Source organism: Electrophorus electricus, chromosome 7 (assembly GCF_041902795.1).
Source record: "Electrophorus electricus isolate QZ-2024a chromosome 7, ASM4190279v1, whole genome shotgun sequence".
NCBI lineage: Eukaryota > Metazoa > Chordata > Actinopteri > Gymnotiformes > Gymnotidae > Electrophorus > Electrophorus electricus.
Window position 1 is genome coordinate 35,454,439 of NC_137503.1, and position 22,062 is coordinate 35,476,500.

Genomic DNA, 22,062 nt, shown 5'->3' on the forward strand with positions numbered 1-22,062 from the left:
CAGCGTTGTTAGAGGAACCTAACTGGAGCCAGAGGAATCCTGTGTGCATTTAACCAATGGTGCAACCCCAGGCTCTCTTTAGGATACTGATAAGATGAGAACCAGATGTGTTTGTGTGTTTCAGTTGTTATCTAAACTCATATGGACTTTATAATACACACACTTTAAATTAAGTCCTGTTCTGGCTTAACTTCACAAGCTGATGCTAACAGCCAATCCATTACAAACAAGCCCAGTCTGTTTTATAATCACCTAAAAGTAGCTGACTCTGACATGGAGGGTAATTTTTGCACCACGGTAGACATTTCCACTGGGCACTGGACATCTCCACTGGACACTGGACATTTCCACTGGGCACTGGACATTTCCACTAGACATTGTTGAGGCCATTTACATATTATTTCATACAACCTTGAGAAAACATAATGTCCAGGCAGGATGATTTGAGACATTTTTGGCTTGTTCTTATGAGACTCTGTTCTCTAGCTAGGGGCAGATAAATCTGGCTGTAGACAGACTGCCACCTGGTGGTCACTACTAACCACAATATTGGGCCTGGGCGTTGCTAGACACTGTATTTCCCCAGGCAGCTGTAGGATGCAGACCTGTTTTAATGATATGTTAGGACATGGCCCTCCTCTATCAGAGCCACTGAGGTTTCCATGTGCATTTCCGCATCTTGCAGATTGCCACAGGGAGCTAAAGAGGCTGAATAAATCACTCTTTTAGTGGAAGCGCTGTAATGGATTGTGCTCACACTATACAATGGAGAACTGCGGGAAGCCCTAAAGACAGTATTGCAGCATAATTCACAGCACTGTTGACAACATTTTCTATTTGTATATGCAGAGCTGCCATCCCTCATGTAAGAACACTGTCTAAGCATTTTGATATGAGGAATACATACAGATCTTTATGTAATACATAAAAAAGAGGAGAAAAGCAGCTTTAGTTGTGTTCTGCCAGGTGTATCAGCATTAGGCTATCAGTGTTAGTGTATCAGTGTTAGTGCATCAGCATTAGTGTATCAGTGTTAGTGTATCTATCAGCTTTCGTGTATCAGCATTAGTGTATCAGCATTAGTGTATCAGTGTTAGTGTATCAGTGTTAGTGTATCAGAGTTCGTGTATCAGTGTCAGTGTATCAGCATTACTGTATCAGCATTATTGTAATAGTGTATGAGTGGTAGTGTATCAGCGTTAGTGTAAAATCAGCGTTAGTATAATAGTGTTAGTGTGTCAGTGTTAGTGTACCAGTGTTAGTGTGTCAGTGTTAGTATATAATAAGCATTAGTGTATCGGTGTTAATGTATCAATGTTAGTGCATCCACATTATTTTATCAGCATTAGTATATCAGTGTTAGTGTATCAGTGTTAGTGTATCAGTGTTAGTGTATAATCATTGTTAGTGTATCAATGTTAATGTATAATTAGTGTTAGTGTATCAGCATTAATGTGTCATCAGTATTAGTATATCAGTGTTAGTGATATACTAACAGTGTTAGATCAGTGTATCAGCTTTAGTGTATAATCAATGTTAATGTATCATCAGCGATAGTGTATTTGTTAGTGTATCAGTGTTAGTGTATAATCATTGTTAGTGTATCAGTGTGAATGTATAATTAGTGTTAGTGTATCAGCATTCATGTGTCATCAGTATTAGTATATCAGTGTTAGTGATATACTAACAGTGTTAGATCAGTGTATCAGCTTTAGTGTATAATCAATGTTAATGTATCATCAGCGATAGTGTATTTGTTAGTGTATTTATTAGTGTATCAGTGGTAGTGTATCATCAGTGTTAGTGTATCAGTGTTAGTATAGCAGGGTTAGCGTATCAGCGTTATTGCATCCGCATTAGTTTATTAGCATTAGTGTGTATCAGTGTTAGTATAGCAGGGTTAGTGTCAGTGTTAGTGTATTAGTGTTAGTGCATCACCATTAGTGTAGCAGTGCTAGTGTATCAGTGTTACTGCATACCCGTTAGTGTACCAGTGTTAGTGTATCAGCGTCAGTGTATCAGTGATAGTGGATCAGTGTTAGTGTATTAGTGTTAGTGCATGGACATTAGTTTATCAGTGTTAGTGTATCAGCAATAGTATACCAGTGTTATTTTACCAGTGTTATTGTATCAGCGTTCATGTATCATCAGTGATAGTGTATCAGTGTTAGTGTATCATTGTTAATATATCAGTGTTGCATCCACATTAGTTTATTAGCATTAGTGTATCAGTGTTAGTGTATCATCAGTGTTAGGCATCCACATTAGTTTATTAGCGTTGGGTATCAGTTTTAGTGTATCAGCGTTACTGAATGTAAATAATTTATCAGTGTTAATGTATCAGTTTTAGTGTATAAGTGCTGGTGTACCAGTGTTAGCGTATCGGTGTTAGTGCATCAGCGTTAGTGTATCAGTGTTAGTGTATAAGTGCTGGTGTACCAGTGTTAGTGTATCAGTGTTAGTGTATAAGTGCTGGTGTACCAGTGTTAGTGTATCAGTGTTAGTATATCAGCATTAGTGTATCAGTGTTGGTGTATCAGTGTTAGTGTATCAGTGTTAGTGTATCAGTGTTAGTGTATCAGTGCTGGTGTACCAGTGTTAGTGTATCATTGTTAGTATATCAGCATTAGTGTTAGTGTACCAGTGTTAGTGTATAAGTGCTGGTGTACCAGTGTTAGTGTATCAGTGTTAGTGTATAAGTGCTGGTGTACCAGTGTTAGTGTATCAGTGTTAGTATATCAGCATTAGTGTATCAGTGTTGGTGTATCAGTGTTAGTGTATCAGTGTTAGTGTATCAGTGCTGGTGTACCAGTGTTAGTGTATCAGTGTTAGTATATCAGCATTAGTGTATCAGTGTTAGTGTACCAGTGTTAGTGTATAAGTGCTGGTGTACCAGTGTTAGTGTATCAGCGTTAGTGTATCAATGTTAGTGTATAAGTGCTGGTGTACCAGTGTTAGTGTATCAGCGTTAGTGTATCAATGTTAGTGTATAAGTGCTGGTGTACCAGTGTTAGTGTATCAGCATTAGTATATCAGTGTTAGTGTATAAGTGCTGGTGTACCAGTGTTAGTGTATCAGCGTTAGTGTATCATTAGTTTATCAATTTTAGTGTATCGGTGTTAGTGCATCAGCGTTAGTGTACCAGCGTTAGTGGGATCTTTTAGCATGGCAACAGCACCTCTCTTTCAAGCTCTCAGCTGACAGATGGCATCTCATTGTTGTTGCTGGCATGTCACCAGCCCAAAGGACATACTGTACTACGCACAGTATTGCAGTGCTTATGTTTAGTCAGACTACCAGAGTGAAACTTTGCAGGAGAAACACTATCAGTGGTCTTTTCTTTAGGTAATACGTTGCTTTTAATGGGATGCTTGAATGTAATTAGATTGAAAACAGAAATTATTTGTCACCTATAGTGTCTATGTTTTGGTAGGTTATGAATCATTTAGGAGAATCCTGCTTGACCCTGAGGGCAGGGATGAACCTGGTTTGTAGGGGTCCTTGTGGATGCCGTGGTTATGGGCTCTCAAAGGAAACACATTCTGCTTCAGCATGTGGTTAACACTTGACAGTTCGGAGTCAGAGCTTGGCTCATACACACGCACACATACACACTCACACACACATACAAACATGCACATACAAACGCACACACACAAACACATATACAATCACAAACTCTTGCACACACACATACACACACACATACAAATGTGCACACACACATGCAGGCCCACACAAACAAACACAGACACATGCACACATGCACACACACACATACATACACACACACACAAACAACACACATGCAAACATGCACATTCAAACACACACACACACACCCCCACACACACACACACTATCAGATCATCTCCTCCTGAGACTGCCAGTGGGAACCAGCACTCTGATGCCATGCTATAGAATCCTGTTATCAACAGAACTGAGCAGAAAACCTCAATCACTACACATGCTGGCTGCTTCAGGATCAGACTCAGAACAAGACTCAGTAAAATAGACCTTTTCATTACTGTTAGAACACTTTTATTAACTCCTATGGCAGCAGAATTCAAAGGCCTTAGTACATTTGTTTTAATGCCATTTGTTTTAGACTTACCGCACTATTTGTCTCCTAAACATTAGCTTCTGTTAAACAATCACCTCATCAGTTCCACAACTGTTATGTTGAAATGCTAACTCAAACTTCAGGGAACAGTTTAAGACCTGATATCTCACTGGCACGAGGATATTTTTGAAATACAGCTCTCTGGACATGACTATACATGTGATTTTATTGAAAACTTTGATGTCCTTTTACAGTGTTGTACAGTCCTTTTCAAACTCAATACCACATTCACTTCTTCAAAACTCTTAACACAGTGTGCTTTTGAAATCACGCACCTCAGCACATCAGTTAACCTTTAGTGTAAAATTGACTTCAACCACCAAAACACGTCATATTTCATCCTAAAGTGACTCATACTGCCATAACTCTAACACAACTATAACACAACTATAACACCACTAAAACACTACAGCACAACTATAACATAACAATAACACAACTAAAACATAAATTTAACACAACTATATCACAACTATAACATAGCCATAACATGATTATAACATAACTGTAACATAACACAACTATAACAACTGTGACATAACCATAACATAATTATAACATAACTGTAACATAACACAACTATAACAACTGTGACATAAGCATAAAATAATTATAACATAACTAACATAATATAACAACTGTAACATAACCATAACATAATTATAACATAACTGTAACATAACATAACTATAACAACTGTAACATAACCATAACATAATTATAACATAACTGTAACATAACATAACTATAACAACTGTAACATAACCATAAAATAATTATAACATAACTAACATAATATAACTGTAACATAACCATAACATAATTATAACAAAACTGTAACATAATATAACTATAACAACTGTAACATAACCATAACATTATTATAACATAAATGTAACATAACATAATAATAACAACTGTAACATAACCATAACATAATTATAACATTACTGTAACATAACATAACTGTAACATAACATAACTGTAACATAACATAACGATAACATAATATAACTAAAACAACTGTAACATAACCATAACATAATTATAACATAACTGTAACAGTTCAAACCAAACTTGTAACTGATAAATACATTTACTTTGTTTCCCTTTCTTCTATTTTTGCATCCACAAACATTTCGGAAACACAGAATAACAACATTTACTGTATAATGTAAGACAATATATGATAAAGAAACAAATAAGAAAAGCCACAGTATTCTTCAGGGGGTTTATTCTCACAATGCACTATATTGTAGTTCAGAAAAGAAAAATATATACAATCAATAACAAATACAGTACTGTAATACCAAATCAATATTTTCATTTTATACAGTAATTCACACATATTTGTCTGGCTATCAGTATCAGACATCTACTGTCATCCTGGTCCATCCAGCCTGTACACAGATTTTCATCAACATCCCAGTATTTGGTAACAGGGCACAAACAAACCCCCCTGGGTAGGTCTGTAGCTGAAATGACAGTCCGGTGTTTTAGCAGTACACATACTGCAGTGATAGTGGGAAAATCTCTTCATATTCTCATCCGTATTTTTCCTATACATGCACATTTCAGTGCAGGTTTACCACTTTTGCATTGATGGTAACAAGGCTGCAAACAAAAAAAACTGAACAAACTTTATGGTAAAATCAGAATAATCTGTTTTTCAAATGTATATTTTGACTTCTCTGTCAAAATGCAACATATTTCAGTCCACAGTGATCAGACGTTTGCTGGGTTTTGAACTGAAAGTTAACTTTTTGAACAGAGTATCTATTGTAAATGTCTGCAAAATTTGCTGTAGTTGTACAGACTTTTGTTGGTGGTGAACACTGACTGAGAGAAGTATTCATGAATTATGGAAGAATTGGTGGCTGAAGGCCTTTTGTAGCAAAGCAAAAGTGCAGACAGTTTAGTTTACACAGTCACACAGTCACATAGTCACACAGTCACACAGTCACATAGTGACACGGTCACATAGTCACACAGTCACATAGTCACACAGTCACATAGTGACACGGTCACACAGTCACACAGTCACATAGTCACACAGTCACACAGTCACATAGTCACACAGTCACACAGTCACATAGTCACATAGTGACACGGTCACATAGTCACACAGTCACACAGTCACATAGTCACACAGTCACATAGTCACACAGTCACACAGTCACATAGTCACATAGTGACACGGTCACATAGTCACACAGTCACACAGTCACATAGTCACACAGTCACACAGTCACATAGTCACACAGTCACACAGTCACATAGTCACATAGTGACACGGTCACATAGTCACACAGTCACACAGTCACATAGTCACACAGTCACACAGTCACATTGTGACACGGTCACATAGTCACACAGTCACACAGTCACATAGTGACACGGTCACACAGTAACACAGTCACATAGTGACACGGTCACATAGTCACACAGTCACACAGTCACATAGTGACACGGTCACATAGTCACACAGTCACACAGTCACATAGTGACACGGTCACATAGTCACACAGTCACACAGTCACATAGTGACACGGTCACACAGTCACACAGTCACATAGTGACACGGTCACATAGTCACACAGTCACACAGTCACACGGTCACACAGTCACATAGTCACACAGTCACACAGTCACATGGTCACATAGTGACACGGTCACATAGTCACACAGTCACACAGTCACACAGTCACATAGTCACATAGTGACACGGTCACAGTCACATAGTCACACAGTCACATAGTCACATAGTGACACGGTCACACAGTCACACAGTCACATAGTCACACAGTCACACAGTCACACAGTCACATAGTCACACAGTCACACAGTCACATAGTCACACAGTCACATAGTCACACAGTCACACAGTCACATAGTCACATAGTGACATGGTCACATAGTCACACAGTCACACAGTCACATAGTCACACAGTCACATAGTCACATAGTCACACAGTCACATAGTCACACAGTCACACAGTCACATAGTCACATAGTGACACGGTCACATAGTCACACAGTCACACAGTCACATAGTCACACAGTCACACAGTCACATAGTGACACGGTCACATAGTCACACAGTCACACAGTCACATTGTGACACGGTCACATAGTCACACAGTCACACAGTCACATAGTGACACGGTCACACAGTCACACAGTCACATAGTGACACGGTCACATAGTCACACAGTCACACAGTCACATAGTGACACGGTCACATAGTCACACAGTCACATAGTGACACGGTCACATAGTCACAGTCACACAGTCACATAGTGACACGGTCACACAGTCACACAGTCACATAGTGACACGGTCACATAGTCACACAGTCACACGGTCACACAGTCACATAGTCACACAGTCACACAGTCACATAGTCACATAGTGACACGGTCACATAGTCACATAGTCACACAGTCACATAGTCACACAGTCACACAGTCACATAGTCACATAGTGACACGGTCACACAGTCACATAGTCACACAGTCACATAGTCACACAGTCACACAGTCACATAGTGACACGGTCACATAGTCACACAGTCACACAGTCACATAGTGACACGGTCACATAGTCACACAGTCACATAGTGACACGGTCACATAGTCACACAGTCACACAGTCACATAGTCACACAGTCACATAGTGACACGGTCACACAGTCACACGGTCACATAGTGACACGGTCACATAGTCACACAGTCACATAGTCACACGGTCACACAGTCACATAGTCACACAGTCACAGTCACACAGTCACATAGTGACACGGTCACATAGTCACACAGTCACACAGTCACATAGTCACATAGTGACACGGTCACACAGTCACATAGTCACACAGTCACATAGTGACACGGTCACACAGTCACACAGTCACATAGTGACACGGTCACATAGTCACACAGTCACACAGTCACATAGTGACACGGTCACATAGTCACACAGTCACATAGTGACACGGTCACATAGTCACAGTCACACAGTCACATAGTGACACGGTCACACAGTCACACAGTCACATAGTGACACGGTCACATAGTCACACAGTCACACGGTCACACAGTCACATAGTCACACAGTCACACAGTCACACAGTCACATAGTCACATAGTGACACGGTCACATAGTCACATAGTCACACAGTCACATAGTCACACAGTCACACAGTCACATAGTCACATAGTGACACGGTCACACAGTCACATAGTCACACAGTCACATAGTCACACAGTCACACAGTCACATAGTGACACGGTCACATAGTCACACAGTCACACAGTCACATAGTGACACGGTCACATAGTCACACAGTCACATAGTGACACGGTCACATAGTCACACAGTCACACAGTCACATAGTCACACAGTCACATAGTGACACGGTCACACAGTCACACGGTCACATAGTGACACGGTCACATAGTCACACAGTCACATAGTCACACGGTCACACAGTCACATAGTCACACAGTCACAGTCACACAGTCACATAGTGACACGGTCACATAGTCACACAGTCACACAGTCACATAGTCACACAGTCACATAGTGACACGGTCACACAGTCACATAGTCACACAGTCACATAGTCACACAGTCACACAGTCACATAGTGACACGGTCACATAGTCACACAGTCACACAGTAACATAGTGACACGGTCACATAGTCACACAGTCACACAGTCACATAGTGACACGGTCACACAGTCACACAGTCACATAGTGACACGGTCACATAGTCACACAGTCACACAGTCACATAGTGACACGGTCACATAGTCACACAGTCACACAGTGACATAGTGACACGGTCACACAGTCACACAGTCACATAGTGACACGGTCACATAGTCACACAGTCACACAGTCACACGGTCACACAGTCACATAGTCACACAGTCACACAGTCACACAGTCACATAGTCACATAGTGACACGGTCACACAGTCACACAGTCACATAGTCACACAGTCACACAGTCACATAGTCACATAGTGACACGGTCACACAGTCACATAGTCACACAGTCACACAGTCACATAGTCACACAGTCACATAGTCACATAGTGGCACGGTCACACAGTCACATAGTCACACAGTCACATAGTCACATAGTGACACAGTCACACAGTCACATAGTCACACAGTCACATAGTCACACAGTCACACAGTCACATAGTGACACGGTCACATAGTCACACAGTCACACAGTCACATAGTGACACGGTCACACAGTCACACAGTCACATAGTGACACGGTCACACAGTCACACGGTCACATAGTGACACGGTCACATAGTCACACAGTCACACAGTCACACAGTCACACGGTCACACAGTCACATAGTCACACAGTCACATAGTCACACAGTCACATAGTGACACGGTCACATAGTCACACAGTCACACAGTCACATAGTCACACAGTCACACAGTCACATAGTGACACGGTCACACAGTCACATAGTCACACAGTCACATAGTCACACAGTCACACAGTCACATAGTGACACGGTCACATAGTCACACAGTCACACAGTCACATAGTGACACGGTCACATAGTCACACAGTCACATAGTGACACGGTCACAAAGTCACACAGTCACATAGTCACATAGTCACACAGTCACATAGTCACACAATCACAGTCACATAGTGACACAGTCACACAGTCACATAGTCACACAGTCACACAGTCACATAGTCACACAGTCACATAGTCACACAGTCACATATGGTGAATGTGTTGTGTTTTGAAAAAGTAGACGTTGTTGAGACAAGTGTGAAAACAATTGTATATAACTGTAAGAACATACTGCACACAGGTTTTCTTTAAGAATACACTGCACACAGGATTTCCTTAAGAATACACTGCACACAGGTTTTCTTCCTCAGCATGCCTTTTAAAAGATACACTTGTTTAGATCAACACATAAAACTGAAAGGAGAACATAAAACATGGTGTTACATTTTTTGCCATGAGATGTTTTTCCCTTCAAACTCACATGGCTGGTGCATGGAGGTGTCGGGCTTGTGCTGGTGTGGTGTTGGGATGATGTTAAGGTGGTGTTGGGGTGTTACTGGAATAGTGTTGGGGTGGTAGAATATTCTTGGGATGGTGTTGGGGTGGTAGAATAGTGCTGGCGTGGTGTTGTGGTGGTAGAACAGTGTTGGGGTGGTAGAATAGTGTTGGGGTGGTAGAATAGTGTTAGGGTGGTGCCGGGGAGAAAGTAAGCTGGTATCATTCTTTTCACAGCAGTAGACTTGCTATAAACCCCGACTTGCTTATTTGCAAGAAAACATACTGGCCACATACTTTTATATCTACAAATTTGTTCAACTCAGAGCTCTAACACGTGACTCTGGTGTACAGCTGAGCCTACAAAACACAAATGCAGCCAAATATGCTGGATGTTGAGTATTTTAGGGGTGTTCTTGGTCAGCTCTAATTACGCTTTAAGTGCCCTAGCGTGACTTGTAAAGGTAGCATGTGAACTGAAAAAGTTAAAAACAGTGACAACATGTTAGTCAACATGCTTATTGCATGTTTGAGCAGATCAGGTATTTGTGGGCTTATATGTGGAGAAGGGGTCAGGTGTAGGTAGTTAGATATCTAGTAGAGACAGTTGGGTGTTGTATTTAATGCATTCAGAATAAAGCAAATATACTTGTTCTACATACTTACAAAGGTATGACAAAATCACCACAATCTGCTTGCATGGGGGAGGTTATTGCTCTGTTGTTACAGAGATAGTTCAGTCCAAAACACTGACAGATCAGGAGTCATTAAAGGCACAGTTTTGATCAGAAAACAGTTTAATAATTGAAAAAGCTAGTCACAAGTATACATGCTAATTGGTGGTTATTAGTTTATAGTCATAACCAGCTTGGTACTCTTATGTGAACTGCTGCTTCAAGCAATATGTTCTGGTTTATTTTTGGAAAAGGTCTTACTACTCAGTTTGCATTTATGTGTACTAGGGGCAGGTGACAGGTGATTATAGCTGCTCAGCTAATCATAGGAGGCAACCTCCCCTCCCTGATCAGATCCACTTTCATCAGCACAGCTCTGCCTGCTCTGTCAGGGGCCTCACGGGCCTCAGGTGCCACGACCTGCTGGCAAGGCTTCCAGTATAATCTCCATCATGTCAACTGAGGGCCCATTCCAGGGACATCCACCAGGGGGCTCCTCATGGGCTAGTTCTATGGACATCAGTGTTAATGACCAACATACACACATTCTGAGACCATTTGTGATTCCTTGGTATAACATGATTTTCAAATTACCTAAAGGCTGCACTCCTGCACTGAGTGCAGTGAAAGCCAGGCCTTTCTTTGACCTTTCTAAGTGAAAACAGACTTCACTCAGTTCTCAGGTCCCTGAAGGACATTTAGTTGTGCAAATGTGTAGCACTGGGTGGAAATGGGATAGATCCAGCTCACAGAAGATACAATTTTACCTGACTCAGGCTAGTTCTATGCGGAGCAGAGGAAACAGATGTGTTCTTCACAAAGGGCAGAGAACAATTTGATTAGCAGATAGAAATAAACCTCAAGTCTCAAGCTACCAGACAATTTTGAATAAAGACTACGTGCTGCTATATCGTTCCCAGGAAAACAATACTTTTCTCAATTTTAAGTACTCTCCACTTACCTATTTCCTGTGTTTTAATATGAGTGCTGTGGAATTACTTAACAAGATCAATAATTGCAGGTGCACTTTTGTGTCATGCTAATATTTCTCTGCCTTTTGGTGTTTGGCAGTGTCCAATATCATCTGTGCACTCATGACTGAGCCTGGAAAAGTTCCGTGGGTTAGATCCTTGGTCCAAGCCCGTCATTAAAATGGGCTCATAGCTGCATCACTAGCTCATCCTTGACAACTGGAAAAATATTTACTCATCTCATCCCACTGAAAAATGGCTGTTTCTCAGTTTGCTTTTTTTTCTGTCCATTGTTCCCAAAGCTCAACTTGGAGATGCTATGAGATGATTTGTTCTCATACTTGGAGCTACGGAATCTTGTGAACATGTTCGACAGCAGAGTAACTCTTTAGTGGCAGTGCCTGTAGAAACATCTGCCTTCACACCACGGCTGCGGCACCATGCAGCTGGTGAAGTGTGATGCACAACGAGTTTGTGAAATCACAACACGTTTTATACATCCAGGCTATGTAATCATAGTTTGGTAGGAAGAGTGAAAACTACATTTTGGGTATCTGACTCATGCTCTGCAGTAAAACTGAGTTGTGTGTGCTGCTCATTTAGACCTCATTTATCACCTGCTCCATCCACTTTTAAAGAGCAAGGGTCTGCAGCATTTATTAAATCATATAATTGAGGTGAATGTTTCCCAGTTATTGTTGTAAAAGTGGAGCCAAGGCTACTGTACAGTCAGCTCCTCCCAGCAAGTCATGCTGTTTTGTCATAGGGGATTTTCCACAGCCTGTCCTGGTTTGGCCAAAACCAAGAGCTTCTCTGTCTGGTGGTCAGAGAAAGAGCTGCCACTTGAAATTAAGACCAGGGCCCAAAAATGCAATCTATATTAAAAGCAAAGCCTGGGTCGGGTGATATCTGAGTCTGCTTCAGCACATCAGACTGCACGATCAGACCAAACCACTAGCAGCGTCTAGCCGATGGGGGATGTGAACAGGCCCTTCCTGCAGTGGTGAGCACTTGTGGTGCGAGAGGAATGCTTGTGACCCAAGCAGCTGCCCAGCCCAAACCCATCCAGAGGTATTTAGTGGGGATTTCACTGCTGACAGGGAGCGATGGCTCCATGACCATGTGAGCTGCCTGCCGACTGGGAGCCTGTGGGTAGTGTGTCAGGGTCCGTCTGGGAGGCCAGGCAGGGAAACACAATGCCCGACCTTGGGAATACTCTCCCTGACACACTATCCCCTCCGGGGGCCTTACTCTTAACCCACATATCCGTGCTTTACATTCTGCTGTGCTCTGCGGGCCATAACTCGGACTCGCTAAAGCCTGCAGGAAGTTGAGAAGGCCACAGATATTGCTGGAGCTGCTTTCCAGGCTGAGACCAGCTCTCACAGATAAGTCACGAAATCTGTGATGTCATTGTACAAATATGACTTTCACTTGTTAACTCCAGTGGCAGTTAGCCACGGTGCAATGTCTAAACCTGTTCTTAAAGTCTCAATACTGTAGGACCACAGCTTGTGGTTTAATGATTATAGCTTAACACATTTTATGTTAATTCAACAAGTTTAATTCAGCAAGTTTAATTCAACAATGTTCTTGCAAGATCATATTTTAGCATGGTCATATTATTGCATGATCATATTCTAGCATGGTCATATTCTAGCATGGTCATATTATTGCATGGTCATGTTCTTGCATGGTCATATTATTGCATGGTCATGTTCTTGCATGGTCATATTATTGCATGGTCATATTCTAGCATGGTCGTATTATTGATCATAATATTATTGCATGGTCATATTATTGCATGGTCATGTTATGTATACTTGTTTATCACTACAATGACAATAAAACTCCTCTTCACTCTTGATGGGTAGAATCACTCTTACTAGAAGAGATTAGAGCACACAGACCCTGGTCATCAAGGCTTCAGTGGTGTAACCTAAAGCAAACTTGGGTAAATCCTGGTGATTCTGATAATATACTTTTTGGTGGCAGATGACATGGGTCACTTACAGTTGTGAAGTATATTAATCACATATCCTTTGTCAGTAAACAGCTGCTTTCATTGCAAGATGACTTTTTGGGTTAGTCACATACATGTCTTAGAGCACTGTGGTAATGGCAGAGAAAGCTACTGTCTTCGCTTTATTTTACCTACGATGATAATGGATGGATAATATGACCTTGCTTCAGGGACAGAGTTGCAAAAAAACCCCCAGAAAAACCAATGTGGCAGAAGATAAGGTCACAGTTTCCAGTTCAGCTGTGAGCCAGTTATGAAATCTGTACACATTCCACATGCAAGACCATTACAGAGAGTTTGTGGTTGGGAGGGGGGTCTTGCCCGTGAGCATATACCTTTAGAGCGCTCCAAAAATTGCAAGGCATGTCAAACAGCATAAAACTAACTCTTGCCAGTGATAAACTTTTATATGGTGCAGGACAAGAAAGATCAGAGTCATGGGGGAGGGGTGTTTGTGGAATTTGTCCCTTTCCACCGACTGCCCTGACTTGTTTCCCATCCAGAACCATAACGTACGTGCAAAAACATCCCACTCTTATCATTCCTAAGAAATTGACTGAAGGGTGCATGTTTAACAGCATACCCAGACTGCTGGAGTCTACATAGCCAAGATCTGTCTGAGGGAGTGTCTGAAGATTCCATTTTTATTTTTTCCTTAGGAAAAAAAGAGGAAACAGCAGAAATATGACAAAAAGGAGTGAGAGAGAGCTTTGAGTTTGTGTATGGTGTGTTTCAGACGTTGCGATTTCATGTGTGGTGTGTTTCAGACGTGGACATTTCATGTGCGGTGTTTCAGACATGGAGATTCATGTGTCGAGTGTTTCAGACATGGAGATTTCATGTGTGGTATATTTTAGAGATGGAGATTCATGTGTATGTTGTTTCAGACATGGAGATTTAATGCGTGGTGTGTTTTAGACATAGAGATTCATGTGTGGTGTGTTTCAGACATGGGGATTCATGTGTGTTGTGTTTCAGACATGGAGATTCATGTGTGGTGTGTTTCAGACATGGAGATTTCATGTGTGATGCGTCTCAGTCATGGAGATTTTATATGTCATGTCTTTCAGACATGGAGATTCATGTGTGGTGTGTTTCAGACATGGAAATTCATGTTTGGTGTGTTTCAGACATGAAGATTCATGTGTGGTGTGCTTCAGACATGGAGATTTATGTGCGGTGTGTTTCAGACATTGCGATTTCATGTGTGGTGTGTTTCAGACATTGCGATTTCATGTGTGAATTGTTTCAGACATGGACATTTCATGTGTGGTGTGTTTCAGACATGGAGATTTCATGTGTATGGTGTTTCAGACATGAAGATTCATGTGTGGTGTGCTTCAGATATGGAGATTTCATGTGTGGTGTGTTTCAGACATGGAGATTTCATGTGTGGTGTGTTTCAGACATGGAGATTCATATGTCGTGTGTTTTAGACATGGAGATTTCATGTGTAGGGGGCTTCAGACATGGAGATTCATGTGTAGGGGGTTTCAGACATGGAGATTTCATGCGTGGTGTGTTTTAGACATGGAGATTTTATGTGTGGTGTGTTTTAGACATGGAGATTTCATGTGTGATGCGTCTCAGGCATGGATATTTCATGTGTCATGTCTTTCAGACATGGAGATTCATGTGTGGTGTGTTTCAGACATGGAAATTCATGTTTGGTGTGTTTCAGACATGGAGATTTCATGTGTGGTGTGTTTCAGACATGGAGATTCATATGTGGTGTGTTTTAGACATGGAGATTTCATGTGTGATGCGTTTCAGGCGTGGATATTTCATGTGTCATGTCTTTCAGACATGGAGATTCATGTGTCGAGTGTTTCAGTCATGGAGAGTCATGTGTAGGGGATTTCAGACATGGAAATTTCCTGGGTGGTGTGTTTCAGACATGGAGATTTCATGTGTGGTATATTTTAGAGATGGAGATTCATGTGTATGTTGTTTCAGACATGAATATTCATGTGTGGTGTGTTTCAGACATGGAGATTCATGTGTGGTATGTTTCAGACATGGAGATTTCATGTGTGGTGTGTTTCAGGCATGGAGATTTCATGTGTGGTGTGTTTCAGACATAGAGATTCATGTGTGGTGTGTTTCAGACATGGAGATTCATGTGTAGGGGGCTTCAGACATGGAGATTCATTTGTAGGGGGTTTCAGACATGGAGATTTCATGCGTGGTGTGTTTTAGACATGGAGATTTCATGTGTGTGTTGTTTCAGACATGAATATTCATGTGTGGTGTGTTTCAGACATGGAGATTCATGTGCGGTGTGTTTCAGACATGGAGATTTCATGTGTGGTATATTTTAGAGATGGAGATTCATGTGTGGTGTGTTTCAGACACGGAGATTGCATGTGTATGGTGTTTCAGACATGGAGATTCATGTGTTGTTTGTTTCTTACATGGAGATTTCATGTGTGGTGTGCTTCAGACATGGAGATTTCATGTGTGTGGTGTGCTTCAGACATGGAGATTCATGTGTTGTTTGTTTCTTACATGGAGATTCATGTGTGGTGTGTTTTGGACATGGAGATTCATGTGTGGTGTGTTTTGGACATGGAGATTCATGTGTGATGTGTTTCAGACATGGAGATTTCATGTGTGTGGTGTGTTTCAGACATGGAGATTTCATGTGTGGTGTGCTTCAGACATGGAGATTTCATGTGTGTGGTGTGCTTCAGACATGGAGATTCATGTGTTGTTTGTTTCTTACATGGAGATTCATGTGTGGTGTGTTTAGACATGGAGATTTATGTGTGTGGTGTGTTTCAGACATGGAGATTTATGTGTGTGGTGTGTTTCAGACATGGAGATTTCATGTGTGTGGTGTGCTTCAGACATGGAGATTTCATGTGTGTGGTGTGTTTCAGACATGGAGATTTATGTGTGTGGTGTGTTTCAGACATGGAGATTTATGTGTGTGGTGTGTTTCAGACATGGAGATTTCATGTGTGTGGTGTGTTTCAGACATGGAGATTTATGTGTGTGGTGTGTTTCAGACATGGAGATTTATGTGTGTGGTGTGCTTCAGACATGGAGATTTCATGTGTGTGCTGTGTTTCAGACATGGAGATTTCATGTGTGTGGTGTGTTTCAGACATGGAGATTTCATGTGTGTGGTGTGTTTCAGACATGGAGATTTCATGTGTGTGGTGTGTTTCAGACATGGAGATTTATGTGTGTGGTGTGTTTCAGACATGGAGATTTATGTGTGTGGTGTGCTTCAGACATGGAGATTTATGTGTGTGGTGTGCTTCAGACATGGAGATTTCATGTGTGTGGTGTGCTTCAGACATGGAGATTTCATGTGTGTGGTGTGTTTCAGACATGGAGATTTATGTGTGTGGTGTGTTTCAGACATGGAGATTTATGTGTGTGGTGTGTTTCAGACATGGAGATTTCATGTGTGTGGTGTGTTTCAGACATGGAGATTTCATGTGTGTGGTGTGTTTCAGACATGGAGATTTCATGTGTGTGGTGTGCTTCAGACATGGAGATTTCATGTGTGTGGTGTGCTTCAGACATGGAGATTTCATGTGTGTGGTGTGTTTCAGACATGGAGATTTCATGTGTGTGGTGTGTTTCAGACATGGAGATTTATGTGTGTGGTGTGTTTCAGACATGGAGATTTATGTGTGTGGTGTGTTTCAGACATGGAGATTTATGTGTGTGGTGTGCTTCAGACATGGAGATTTCATGTGTGTGGTGTGTTTCAGACATGGATATTTATGTGTGTAGTGTGTTTCAGACATGGAGATTTCATGTGTGTGGTGTGTTTCAGACATGGAGATTTCATGTGTGTGGTGTGTTTCAGACATGGAGATTCATGTGTGTGGTGTGCTTCAGACATGGAGATTCATGTGTGTGGTGTGTTTCAGACATGGAGATTCATATGTGTGGTGTGTTTCAGACATGGAGATTTATGTGTGTGGTGTGTTTCAGATGGATGGAGAACCATTTTCATGATGACAGGGAAGTTGACTCATCTGACTAAGGCAGGTCATGCAGTGGCCCTTGTTAATTATTTAGTAATATTTCTGATGTAAGATCAGCTTCTTCAGTATTATATGAACATATTTCTAAAGATTCTGTAAACAAGCACTGTTCCTAGATCAGCACACTTATTCTGAGATGTTCGTTTACATTAAGCAGTGTCTCATTGGAAGACATTTATAAATATCAAAAAAACTGTTAGGCGCTGCACCTGCAACATGTGGTGAGTCCTGTTTTAGCACAGATTAGACACCACTTACCTCCATCTCTTGTCCACTGACATCAGAGCTTCTCGCTGCCTCGTAGTTAACTCTTCATACACAAGTGCAAATCCCACACAATTTCCTCTATTCACAATCCTCCTTCGCATTTAAGTGTCCTTAAAAGAGCGAAGAAGAGCGAGAGGGATTTAACAGTGTGATATAAATGGTTTGCCCACGCAGTACTGGCAGACGTCTGGAGAGCGTGTAGGCTCAGCTCTGCTTCCTGTTACATTCATGTCAACTCTGCTCACTTATCTGTTAATTGTATGTCGATACAAACCCCTAGATCCCAGCAGACATTACTTTCTTGATTTACACAGGATTTTTTCTATCATGTTAATTACATTTTTAATTAAATCTAAACTAATCATCCAGTAAAAGCTAACTGCTGAGTTATTGGAGAAGGTTTGTATATTTATACCTTAATGCATATACATGTACAACTCCACATGGAGTCCCAGGCCATAAGTAACAGGACAATGACTCCGTATTCCTTCACATTATATTTGAAACAAAATGTGTAGGTTTGAAGCCTAAAGTGTAGGGTGCTTCTTAGGACCTGCTGACCTGAGGATCACACGCAAGAGGGGATATAGTTTGGAGTGAATAAGAAACTCAGTGTTTAACAAGCAGTCATTTGAGTTATTTAAGAGTGCTGGATTGGAGATTGGTTACTCAGTTAACTTATTATCTATGCATTAAACATTGCCTGCAAATCTGTCACACCATTCGGGCAGAGATGGTGTAATTGGGCTTGATAGCACTGATACATATAGGATTAGTCCAACCAAATGATGAAATTATGACTTTCAAAATTATATAATAAATAAAGACTATGAATTCATAGGGGGAGAAGACATTACGTGATTCATTTGTATAAATCGTTGTGTGGCTGATGGTGAAAGTCCGTTTATGAAGATATATTGTAGAGGGATCCCTTGAAGAATATTTTAAAATTATGTGTGTAATGCAAAGTATTTCATCTTTAGTTTTTTTAAATTGATGTAAGAATATAAGTAGCATTATATGGTGTGATGTGTAGGGATTACCTTAGAATAGTAATTCACTTATTCACTTATTGTTTGTTAACTTATAAAAAGCAAATTATGACTATATCTATGCAATTTGATGCATCTTCCCAGTACAGTTGAAGTTCTGCTTTTCTCAAAAAGGTAAAATATGTAAGTTGGAGAATGAAACAGAAACATTTGTTTATACAATAAAGTATTTGTCAGTTGCTGTACTTTCATCTCATGGCAAATCTTTAAAAAATAGACTCACCTGGGAGTGGTGTATTACTCTACCAATTATGTATTTCTACTGTTGCGTGTACACTGCTGATCATCAAATCATTATCCATAAGTTGTTGTTGTTGATCTGTTAATGACGGTGGTGTTGGTTTATTAACGATGACATTGTTGTTGGTCTTTTGAGCAGTGAGACAAAAGACTCACTAAGGTGGCTGATAAATGAGCATTTAGTTTGTTCCATTAGTGATTATTAAAGGTGTACTTCAGACAGACCGGATGTCCAGTAGTAAAAAAAAAGCTTATGTTGCTATTTAACATTTTAATTTTTATTCATTAGTGCTAATCTTAGTTAATAGCCTATTAGCATTCCTATCTTTCATTTTTTTTTTGCATTGTTTAATTAGTAATAGAAATTTATATTCAGTATAAAATACTTAAACTGGCATAACGTGTCTTAGTTATTAGACTTCCCAGAAACTTCCCAGAAACTTCTCCAGTTATTGGACATCCCAGGATCTTTCACAGGAAGGATAAAGGAAACCAGTCGGTGCGCAGCTGTAGAAGGATATGTGTAATCTAAGAGACGTTAGTCAGCAGGGGCATCTGGGAGGGCAGCCAAGCTTCAGTAAGACCCTGACCCTCCACACAAAGCCCTCCACACAAAGTTGTACAACTACCTTGTAATAGGTCTGATGCATTATTCTACCTCCTGTGAAATTAATATGTCTCCTTTTCTGCTCTCCAGCATACAACAGTGCTCCCTTTCGTCATAATCGAGATGAGAACGACACATCATCAATACCCCAGCAGGCTCTGCGGACTGTTGGCTGTGTGCAGCTTTGCTCTTGGCTATGTTCTGTGGTAACTGCCTTTCAATCACAGTCACTGTGTGTTAATGTTTGCTTGACACCCTGATGGTACTGTGTGGTAATGTATGATAGACCCCCGTTATACAGGTGTATTCAGGTACACAGGCTTCTGTTATACATGTGTATTCAGGTACACAGGCCCCCGTTATACAGGTGTATTCAGGTACACAGGCCCCTGTTATACAGGTATATTCAGGTACACAGGCTCCTGTTATACATGTGTATTCAGGTACACAGGCCCCTGTTATACAGGTGTATTCAGGTACACAGGCTTCTGTTATACAGGTGTATTCAGGTACACAGGACCCTGTTATACAGGTATATTCAGGTACACAGGCTCCTGTTATACATGTGTATTCAGGTACATAGGCCCCTGTTATACAGGTGTATTCAGGTACACAAGCTTCTGTTATACAGGTGTATTCAGGTACACAGGCCCCTGTTATACAGGTATATTCAGGTACACAGGCTCCTGTTATACATGTGTATTCAGGTACACAGGCCCCTGTTATACAGGTGTATTCAGGTACACAGGCTTCTGTTATACAGGTGTATTCAGGTACACAGGCCCCTGTTATACAGGTGTATTCAGGTACACAGGACCCTGTTATACAGGTGTATTCAGCTACACAGGCCCCTGTTATACAGGTATATTCAGGTACACAGGCCCCTGTTATACAGGTGTAATCAGGTACACAGGCTTCTGTTATACAGGTATATTCAGGTACACAGGTTCTGTTATACAAGTGTATTCAGGTACACAGGTTCTGTTATACAGGTGTATTCAGGTACACAGGACCCTGTTATACAGGTGTATTCAGGTACACAGGCTTCTGTTATACAGGTGTATTCAGGTACACAGGACCCTGTTATACAGGTGTATTCAGGTACACAGGCTTCTGTTATACAGGTGTATTCAGGTACACAGGCTTCTGTTATACAGGTGTATTCAGGTACACAGACTCCTGTTATACAGGTGTATTCAGGTACACAGGTCCCCATTATACAGGTGTATTCAGCTACACAGGCCCCTGTTATACAGGTATATTCAGGTACACAGGCTCCTGTTATACATGTGTATTCAGCTACACAGACCCCTGTTATACAGGTATATTCAGGTACACAGGCTCCTGTTATACATGTGTATTCAGCTACACAGGCCCCTGTTATACATATGTATTCAGGTACACAGGCCCCTGTTATACATGTGTATTCAGGTACACAGTCCCCTGTTATACAGGTGTAATCAGGTACACAGGCTTCTGTTATACAGTTGTATTCAGGTACACAGGACCCTGTTATACAGGTGTATTCAGGTACACAGGACCCTGTTATAAAGGTGGATTTAGGATTAACTCCAGCCACCAGCAGGTGTATTTTACACTCATTTTTAATTCCTGCTCTTAATTTAAGTAGATTAGGCATACTTTATTAGATCAGGAACTTAGGCTGGGCTCCATTGGCACAATGAAGCTTGGTAAATTCATAGGAAATTTTACATTACAGTGTGTGTGTGTAGGAGTGAGAGAGAGGGAGAGAGAGAGAGAGAGAGAGAGAGAGAGAGAGAGAGAAAGAAAGAGAGAGAGAGAGAGAGAGAGAGAGAGAGAGAGAGAGAGAGATCCCAAAGCATGGTAAATGCATACATCTGTAGATCTGTAAACCATGTCTTCCAGTCAGACACTCCCACACATTTTACTGTAGACGTTTGGGGATAAAGTAAAGATTAAAATGAGGACGTGATGTAAGTTTTGGGCACTACAGTGAGCTTTTAGACATGAAGGATACTAGTGAATGTTGTCTGCTACCTGGAGTTTTATAATGCTAGATAA

The 22,062-nt window shown here is 41.0% G+C and overlaps 1 protein-coding gene across 2 annotated transcripts in view; it reads left to right on the forward strand.

Annotated features, from left to right (window-relative positions):
- Positions 1-22,062, forward strand: part of aig1 (androgen-induced 1 (H. sapiens)) — a 41,051-nt gene that overhangs the window by 15,441 nt on the left and 3,548 nt on the right. For both annotated transcript variants that reach the window (XM_081717354.1, XM_027019345.3), the window contains exon 4: positions 20,110-20,225. In XM_081717354.1, coding sequence (XP_081573480.1) covers positions 20,110-20,225 — 116 coding nt within the window. The remainder of the gene's footprint in view (positions 1-20,109; positions 20,226-22,062) is intronic.